The 10282-nt window shown below is 31.7% G+C and overlaps 1 protein-coding gene across 2 annotated transcripts; it reads left to right on the forward strand.

The window, feature by feature from the left end:
* The first annotated feature begins 3159 nt into the window (after positions 1 to 3159).
* LOC108757085 (exosome complex exonuclease RRP42-like) lies at positions 3160 to 7769 on the forward strand. Of its 2 annotated transcripts, XM_018501410.1 has the most exons (8): positions 3160 to 3276; positions 3680 to 3941; positions 4661 to 4762; positions 6136 to 6335; positions 6398 to 6563; positions 6730 to 6924; positions 7118 to 7273; positions 7362 to 7769. In XM_018501410.1, exons 1-8 carry the CDS (start codon positions 3269 to 3271, stop codon positions 7464 to 7466), a joined length of 1194 nt encoding a protein of 397 aa, XP_018356912.1. In that variant the 5' UTR covers positions 3160 to 3268; the 3' UTR covers positions 7467 to 7769. The 2 variants fall into 2 exon arrangements, with proteins under 2 accessions (XP_018356912.1, XP_018356911.1); XM_018501409.1 differs by lacking the exons at positions 3160 to 3276; positions 3680 to 3941; positions 4661 to 4762 and adding an exon at positions 5715 to 5868.
* Positions 7770 to 10282: the final 2513 nt, after the last annotated feature.

Below are 10282 nucleotides of genomic sequence, written 5' to 3' on the forward strand. Positions count from 1 at the left end.
ATGGTGCGAGGCAAGAATTAGAGAATAATTCCGAATCGACGGTCTGGCCGTACCGCGATCCTCCGCTCTCCTTAGTTTAATAGCGAAATTCGATAGAGTATAAAGACGACTTACACCGACTTACACCGCATTCATTCTGTTCGGCTGATAGTGCGTGTTATCGACAGCAAAAGATGCACTCGGCGTCCGTGGTTTACGTTCGCTTTGCGGAAACAGAATGATACTTGGGACGCGTTCTCCACCTCCGTTAATACCAAGAGTAACTCTTTGTAATTGCATCTCGTAGAAGATAGATCGCAAAAGACTGAATAAGCGAACTGTGACAGAAAACACAGTGAGACACGTATGCGACCCATTGTGAATAGATAAAAAATATGCGCACAATACTTTGGCTATAAAGGAGTTCCCATTGCTGCAAAATAGAAGATAAGATAGTTATTTCAGATGACGAGTAAAAGCGAGAGTCAAACCGCGAATGTAACTGTTTTGTCTTACTCGTTGATCAATGGAAAATATTTAAATGCTGTTGGAGATTTGTTCTGTTTCTGCAGTATATTTCGAACCCTTACAGAAATCCAGTTTAACTTTCGACTGTAGCAACGAGTCACTTGGAATCAAAGTGAAAAATTTTAGACAGTGATACCATCTGTATGATTGTTATTATGAGGTTCTAAATTATAAGTAAAAAATTTTGAATCTTCCTCTATCAAGAGAGGAAGACGGAGATTCACTTGTAATTTATATTTCAATCAGAACGCTTTAAAACTTAGGTGTAATTTTTGTAGCTGTAATTGAGGATTAATACTGACTAATTTAATACTGGAAGTTACTTATTTTGATTATTAAAAATACTAAGCAACAAAATAAGTAATTAATCACTATCTTCCAATATTAAATTTCTGTAAGAGAATGAGATACGAAGCGCGAGAATATTCTTTCTTCCAAAGAATGTGCAAAATTATTCGATGATCGAAGACTCTAAATCAGCAGACAATGTTTTTAAAATATATTTTTAATATTTATCGATTGCGAGATATTCTCGTCTTTGCAGAGTATATCCCTGAAGTATTCCAAGAGTATTTTCTGAAGAATATCCTCTTCGAGGAATAGTATAAATATTTCCGAGACGCTTTTCTCGGTAAAAGTTCTTTTGAGAAATATTTTCGTGCACGTCTTTGGACGTGAATTGCGGACGGCGGAAGTGCACTCTGCTGTTAAGGACTTAATAATCGTAATACCTGGGCTTGGCATTTGTCGGGGTATAGTGCGGCGTTTTGCGGCGCGTCCCATTTAAAATGGGGCCGCGCCCTGGATTTAAATCACCTCTAGGCTGTGAGATGCGAGCTAAGCAGCGGACAAACTTGCTCGAAACCTCAATCATATGTGTCAAATCAAGTATAAATCTACTTTTAATGTATATCGTATAACCAATCCAAAAAAAGAAAGAAAAAGAGAAAGAAGGAATCCTTTTACCAAAGCTCCCCTGACGGGAGAATATACACGACTTAATTCTCTCACTCCAAAAACTGCGACGATTTCTTTCTACCCTTGGGGACTCGAATAAAGAAATATATTTATTGACTCCCACATGGGAAATAGAAAAGAAAAATGAAATATTGATTATATAGAGAAATAAAGATGTTATTAAATATACATACAGAGCGGATCTGAGGCGAAAAAAGGGAGTCGATGAGAGGGACGTGTCCTCGAATTTGAGGCAATTCTTTCCTTAACATCTTTTTATGTTAAGTATTTTGACTTAAGTATCTTATTTAAGTACCTTATTATTTAGATTTGCGTATTAAAACAAGTAAGACTTTATCACTTGCGTCTTTAATATCAAACGTGCTTAGTACTCTCGACTTTAAATATCCATATACTCTTATATGATTGAAGTATTCGTTAAGGAAAATTTAATCTCAAGTTCGGTGACATATACCTAACAGATCCCGCCTTTTTTTGTCAACATTATATATATATATTATAAATATATATGTATACTATATGTATACAAGGTGTCTGCTTGCTCTTGACAATAGACATATTATATGTACTGCAATGGAAATTGAAGAAATGTGTTTGTGGGAGGAACGAGAGGCAACTTTGCCAACAATGATATACAATTTCGGAAGGATCAAATGGATATTGCGTATCGATGATACAATTGTATATTACTTAATTTGCGTGTGACGAATAAAAACTGATGTACGTCATTCCGTACGAGCTCGACGTATTATTGTGCGCGCTTAGTTTACTTTTAATTAGTCACTTAAAATACGGCGTCGCGAAACGCCGCTCGTAACTGTCGTTAGGAGGAAGTAAAGTACGGTTGCGAGACACCCTGTACACACATACGAGATACAAGATAATATATTTGTAGATACAGATTTTAGTCACATCTGGATAGTATATAGAGTCAATACTGTGAAAAACGCCTGTAACTTACCTACCTATACCCTCTAGATAATAGATGATGACACTTGTAATTGATTTTCGAAAGATAAAGTATATGAATGAACAAATATACTGCGAGACAGTCGATTAAATAAATAAATAAATAAATAAATCAATAAATCAATAAATGATATACCTATGACTAAACGTATCGATTTATATCATCGTCATTTCCTGAAGTCTACTTTTTTATTATTATATTCCCTCTAACATCCCGGGAAAACATGTTGTATAAACGGACATATTTTATATACAATTATTTATAATTGTATATAAAATATGTTAATTTTTTATATGATTATATATGATTTTATATACAATAATAACATATTTTTTTCCCGAGATTATTACATTTTTTATACGATTATTGTCTTGATTATTGTCTCTTTTTTTTTTAAATATATGATTTCATATATATAATTCGTTTAATTCTTAATTAAATATTGTATAATGTTATCATATAATTCATTGTCTCTAATCTTTCTACATAATAACAAAAAATTAATAATTTCATTCATTAATGAAATAACATTAGGTATTACTTAATAAGTTAATCACTGATTAAGTTAATCGCAAGTTTAATCAAAGTCTTTCTACATTTTTTTACGTATTATTTGTTTCATTACATTTTTTGTCCATTTAAAAAGACCAAGTTTATCCTAGATGGCGTAAAATGAAACTTCCTGCCACCTCTTATACATACGTGTGATGTAACACAACACATATAAGCAAAACTAAGCTAACCTCACTGTCAGTTTGGACGGGTTTCGAGAATTGGTGTTTATAAAATTTTGGAACACACGTCAAGAGAATCATGTCGCGGTAGGATATTTTTTAAATTATATTTATCAAATCCTGTATTCTGCAATGTACAAATTATGATAAGTCAAGAATGAGCAAGAATTTAATGTTGATATGCATCAATTTTCATGCAGCAGGAACTTGTGACTTTGTTAAAGCTTCAAATTCTCAGCTATCGCAAAAGAATTTATCTTGAAAAGCAGCTGGATTCTATTTAATTTATTTGCATAAATTCTTTTACTTTGTGCATAATCAGGAAATCAATGTCTCATAGAGTTCAATCAGTGACTGAATTCTCATAAAAATCAGTCATAACAAAAGAGAAATGATATAAGATGTTTTCTTTAATTGTTTACAGTTAATAATATAGCTTTAAATAATTATCATTGCAATTTACCATAATTTGTTACAATTTACTTCTTAGAGTACCAGATGTCCCAGACAATTCAGCTACGCTGGGAGATAGACCTATGTCTATAGCGCGTCGTATGGACCATGAAAGAGAGCGGATGCTGGGAATGACGGACGAGGAACGGGCATGGAGGAAAAAATGGTTGGATGCTCAGAAACTCGCGCCTGAGGAGCCAGTGTATCCCAAGGGTTACTATGAAGCGATGTACAACCCAATCAGAAGATTCTACATGGCACCTATGAACAAATTCGAGAATATTTTGGCGCCAGTTATAGTAATAAAAAATATTTAGTTGATAATCTGTTAAATGCAAAGTAACATTATACAAACATTATTGTCCATTCAATAATATAATGCACATAAAAGTTATCTATGACTCAGATAGCAAAATGCTAGCAGTTTACTGGCAGACTGGCAGCAGAGTCGATCAGATTCACATTGCAAATCTATAGTCATCCATATTAAAAATACATATGTATTTCATAATAGTAAAACAATTTTGAAAAGAATTTACAGATTAATCTAGATTGCATTTAAAAGTAACAAATTTAGCAACGAATTACCATTTGGATTAAAAATTATTTCAATAACTAGTATTTTTTTTATCTGTGCTTTGATAGAAATATATAGAAATGTATTATAAAATAACAAAAATCTCAATTTTTAAGATATAAGTATTTTAAGTATTCAAAATGATTTGTGTAAAGTTACATTCTGATGCAAAAATTAGTTATCTTGTAAATAAATAAAATATTTATTTGTTCTAAATTTTTATAACTAATGATGAATCTTCAATGAAACTTCGCATAAGTCGTTTTAAATACTTAGAATATTTATAAAAAAAACATTTAGATTTTTGTTATTATTTAAAAAAATTTTAATTTATAACAATAAAAATAATAACAAGTAAATAAACTATTAAAATGTGTTCAATAAAAATAAAATGTATGCAATAGTGACACAAAAAGATTAACAGTTTTTGCTTCTTTACAGGGTAAGTTTTCGGCGAGCGTAACACGGCACTTTATAAGCAAAGTGACGATGTCTATTATTGCATTTTATGGTATCTATTATTATATGAAGTACAACAGAATGGTAACTATAACAAGAATATATTAATATTTCAACATACTAACTGTAATATTACTTAATAGACATTTCATATATATGTATTATTTGGTTCTTTCAGAACTGGACGAGAAGCGGTGGATGGAAAATCGCAGTGTCCAGGGCGAAAATGTACCCTGACACCAAGGACTTAAATGCTTTATACAAAACGAAGGGCAATCAATTCTACGTAAATGGTTTCGACAAATCTCCTATATAAATCTTAAAAATGCGCCATTTTCCTTGTATAGTTGCTATTTAATTAACATCGTTAAATGTCATTAAAGTAACAAACACGATGTTATTAATAAATTTATGTTATTAGTAATAAATTGTTGATGATAATCTTGTTTATAAGACTTATATTTCAAGCTCTAATTTATTTTTTTAAGAAATATCTCACTTGTGCATTGCGAATTTTCAAAATTCAGATTATTTATACTTTAGTTTGTCTTATCTCTCTACCAATATGTATATTTTTAATTATTTTAAAAATGTATCATTTATCGGATATCAAGAGAATAATATTATATATTAACAATGTTAAACATTATTATATGAATGGCATCATAGTTTTTGCAATATTTCTCAGCTGTCTAATGCTATGTATAAAAATTATTAGTTTTTTTAATTAATATCATTTTTCGTAAAAAATTTTATAGAGAATATATTTGAGAATATCCTTTTTCAGAATCATTTTTAGATAAAAACTCAGTTAAAAAATATGTTAAATAACAAGTCTGTATTTTGTTTATATTAAGTTGCTATCAAAATTGTTTTTTTTTTTACAGGATTTCGTAAATCACGTTTTTAATTTTATCGCCAGTAGCTATGTATACAATAGTTCCCAAATTTAAAATGGATGTACTGGCGCTAGTGTACGGGCGATTTTATTTATTTTTCAATTTAAGTGAGGTTATGTTATCCTCAATCATCCTGTTCTAGTAAACACAACTGATACTGGTAAATACTTTACTTTTATGGTTGCATTTCCGAGTTAGAATCGACGTTAGATTGACGAAGTTAATCTCTGCGAGATGGCTGAAACCCCTTTGAGTTTGGGCGAGAAAACATTCATTATTCACGGAGTTGATGTGAGTATTTTCCACAGTGTTTACGTGCACGTGCAATTATTTTCTATGATCCCTGCATGCTTTGCTAGCATTTATTATTTTTGAACACTAATTGTTGCTGCTAATCTATTAATTGTCAGATTTCTAATAATCTCAGATTATTATAGATGAAAATTAATACTTTATTCGAAAAACATTTTTCTCTTATAGTTTTTATAATTCAACAGTTAAATTTCTGGAACTTTTGATATGTACTATATATTGTAACAATTGATTTGTTAATTTCAGCTTGACCTCAGAAATGATGGTCGATCCAGGTACCAGTATCGTCCTATCGAGATCGAAACCAAGCTGATGAAACATACTCATGGGTCAGCGAGATTACGTATAGGCAATATTACAGATGTATTAGTTGGTGTAAAACTTGAAATTGACATACCGTATGCTGAAAGACCAGAGGAAGGCAAATTAGAATTTTTCGTAGACTGGTATGTATGCATCTTGGGTTTAGATTAACATCGAGCGTACTTTGATTTAATATTTTTTCTAGTTCTGCTAATGCTACACCGGCTTTCGAAGGCAAAGGTGGGGATGATTTGGCGACTGAAATTAGCAACGTCCTTTCCATGGCTTATCAGACACCATATGCCTTTGATTTGAAGCAGCTGTGTATAATACCTCATCAGAAATGTTGGAAAATGTACGTGGACATTTTGGTAAGTAATATTGGTACAATATTACAATACAATACTCTGTTCTATTTAACTGAATTTTTTGCATTATTTCTTCAATGTGAACAGAAGAAGAAGAAAGAAATTCAGCTGAAAAGAACAAACCTAAAATCGAATTTAAAACTGCATTATCTTCTTTTCATCTTTCCAGATCCTTCAATGCGGTGGAAATTTATTCGACGCCGTTGGTGCTGCGGTGAAGGCAGCGTTGTATAATACTGAAATTCCAAGGGTGATCACAGCCACACTCGACGGTGGCGAACCAGATATTCAGATATCAGACGATCCTTACGACTGTATTAAACTAGATGTGACAAATTATCCAGTAGTACTAACGGTATGCAAGGTATGTAATAATCTTTAATCATTTTTAAAATAAATGAATTATGATGTTTTTATAACATACGTTTACTTAAGAAACAATAAGGAAACATTTTATTGCTTATGATATTTTTATAAAAAGATTCAATTTCTTTTTTGTAACTTTTTTATTAATTACTTTGTACATTTTCGGCAATTAAAGATATTTCCTCTAACAGATTGGTGATAACTTCGTGATAGATCCAACGTCGGAAGAAGAATCTTGCAGTACCGCTAGTATCCTTATGTCCGTGATGCCGAACGGCAAGGTGACGTCTGTAGTCAAGTTGGGATACGGCAGCTTGTTGCCTAGTACCTTGATTAAGATGTTGCAGGTGATAACAGTTTTTATATGTCTTAATTATTATATATTATAGTTAAAGGCGAATTTTGTCAAATTTGTCTTTGAGTCTGGATTTTCAGGTTGGAAAGGATATCAGTTTCAAGCTAAACGAAGCTCTTGTGAAAGGATTGGAAGAGGAAAACAAGCTCGGTCAAACGAAACCCATATTTGGATTTCTTAGATAACATTGCGCGATACGTTGTTATGGATTTTAAGATACAAATATATTTTTTTCAAATTCTTAGTTATGTGGACTCGTTAAACTGCACATTACTCCTCGCTATTTGGTTATAACTGTCAACGTTACGACGCGACGTTTCTCAAACTCTAACAGAGCATTTTTGATATTTGTAAAATTTGAAGATTGCAATGAGAATAAGATTGTAAAATGAAGTATCAATAGTACAGTTTCAATAGCATTTGACTATAGTATAACAATATTTAATTTAATTGTGTAAATTTTGTGAGTGTGTGTGTGTGTGTGTGTGTGTGTGCGCGCGCGCGCGCGTGCGACTTTGCAGAGCGTATGAATTTGAAAATCATTATTTTGAAAGAAAATCCTCATAAGGCGACATGAAAGATATGTATATGTATAACGATAGAATAAATATAACGGTATCAGAATCGTATGTGTATAGGTTTTAACACACACACACACACACACACACATACATACACTGTATACTATTATTTTTTAATAATAATTGTCTCATCTTCTAATCGGAGACAAGTACATAAAAATCTCTTAAAATTTCAATAATTTAGAACTCTTCAGCAGAAGTTCAACAGCGCTCATTTATCGACTCTGTATGGCATTTTCTTCCTTTCTTTTTATTCTTTTTATATGTAGAATTCGCGTCATGCTTTGCATACTCAACTCAAAGCGTATTCTATAATTCGTACTTTAATTATTAACACTGGCCTCCGCTCGCTTTGATTATATCTCAGGCGAATTATTGAAGGCTCAATAATCAAAGTCGATAAATGATACGTGTGCACACGCGCGCGATGAAGTCGGCTCCAGCGAATATACTTAAAATAACACGTTTCTCGTCCACAAAAATTAACATTGAGAAAAATAATTTTTGACGCGATTATTTCAATAGTACTCTGTTTTACAGTAGGGTATTCTTACTGTCGTATCAATATCCTCCATGAAGTCAGTTCGTTATATAATATGGGCAGGGAAGCAGGAAAATTCGCACGAAACTCGAGCTGTGATAACGAAATCCGTTGTTTCATTTCTTCTCTCATATTTTTTTTTCAACGATTCCTTAAATAGAGTGGCTATTACAATGATTATGTTGAAAGTAGTGCTGAAAGTAGTGAAAGATATCTTTTCTTTTAGTTTCTTATAAATATTCTGTTCTTATACACAGTAGCGTTTTTCTTCCTCTTACGGATTTGTTAATAGTTTGTACAGAGGTCCTATATATAGCATAGTAGTTCTTACAAGATAATAGAATCGTTCTCTAATGTATAATCGTATGTGTAGTTACAAGTTCGTTAACGCGTATATGTATATATATATATATATGTATAGATCGAAAATCGGACGTCCGATTTTAGCAGCGGTGACATCGTCGAGCGACATGTAGGAACCTCCCTTTCACACACACATTCTCTCTCTTTCTTTCTCTCCAATTCTTTTTCGTAACTTGAAAACAATTGAACTTGACGAGGACCGGAGATCGCATTTTTGCATGGCTATCAACGCGAAATCAATTTCTCGCATGTAAAACAACGTTTGATACGAATGCATTTGTTATTGCATCATACACACGCAGCGTATTTAAGTCAGAAACTCTGATTATTATAAGTAAATTATAAAACGCCAGTCAATTTTTATGAACAAGAAATTTTTTTAAATTGGATATCTATCTCGAGTCTTTAATTTTTAATTTACAGTGAGAAAATACATATATTAATTGCGATTTAAGCAAAGATCATTTATTTCTCTTAATTCTCAATTGCAAGTATTGATTTATATAAATAGAAATAAGAAAAAAGTAAACGAGTGTCAAAACGTTGTATAATTTAAAACATGAATTCATATTAATCGTAATTTGTACAAAGAACATTTATTTATTTATTATTCTTGTTCTTTGCAAATATTACGTTGGATAAATAGAAATAAGGAAAAGATTACGTTGAATCATTAAACAATTTAAAACAATTTAATTTATAAAATGGATATTTTTTTATGTTTGAAATAATAATTTTTATAAAACCTTTGTTCCTAAAAAATAAAAATTGTTCGTGTACTTTAAAAAAATACGATAATGACTCAAATACGTCACTTACGTATCTAAATATTCGCGGGTTGCACAGTTTACGTGCTAGATTCAAGATCTATAACGGAGAAGGACCATTTACAAGACCATACATTTACGCATATATCTGTGAAAGTCATCTTTGAAATTATTTCTCTTCTTTACTTGGCATCTCGTCGTCGGTTTTTATCTGTGACATTTTTATATACTACCGTCGAAGCTTATTTAATAAGTAACAAATCAGAATCGATAACGTGGAACACTATATATCGCCTCCTTTTTCTAATAACAAACTAAACCTTAAACTACGCTAACAAGTGAACTTGCGAATTATTATCATCGAGATGTGTCATTAACACGCTGATTCCAGGCGGAATAAGGATTAGAAAAATTGATGAAAGCGATCAGATTTGCGATTTAAAGAGCGCTATTCATCAGGAAAATAAGACGAATTTTTTAAATAGCGTTAGAAATCGCGATAGTGTGCAATGTGGTAATCAACGTGTCAATCATCTGCTATATAAATTCAAGCTTAGACAAACCTAAATCTCATATCTCTCAAAGCAATCGCTTGCATCGATCGCTTTACGAAGGTCAATCGCTATTCTAAATTGCAATTTATCAACAATTATTACGAAATTATCAATGAGGGTAATTGCGTATATCTCCGAGGAATATTTAAGCATAATCTCAAAAATCAGTTGTCAGTTTCTTAAGTACGTTAAAGC

Source organism: Trachymyrmex septentrionalis, unplaced genomic scaffold (assembly GCF_001594115.1).
Source record: "Trachymyrmex septentrionalis isolate Tsep2-gDNA-1 unplaced genomic scaffold, Tsep1.0 scaffold132, whole genome shotgun sequence".
In the NCBI taxonomy this organism is placed as follows: domain Eukaryota; kingdom Metazoa; phylum Arthropoda; class Insecta; order Hymenoptera; family Formicidae; genus Trachymyrmex; species Trachymyrmex septentrionalis.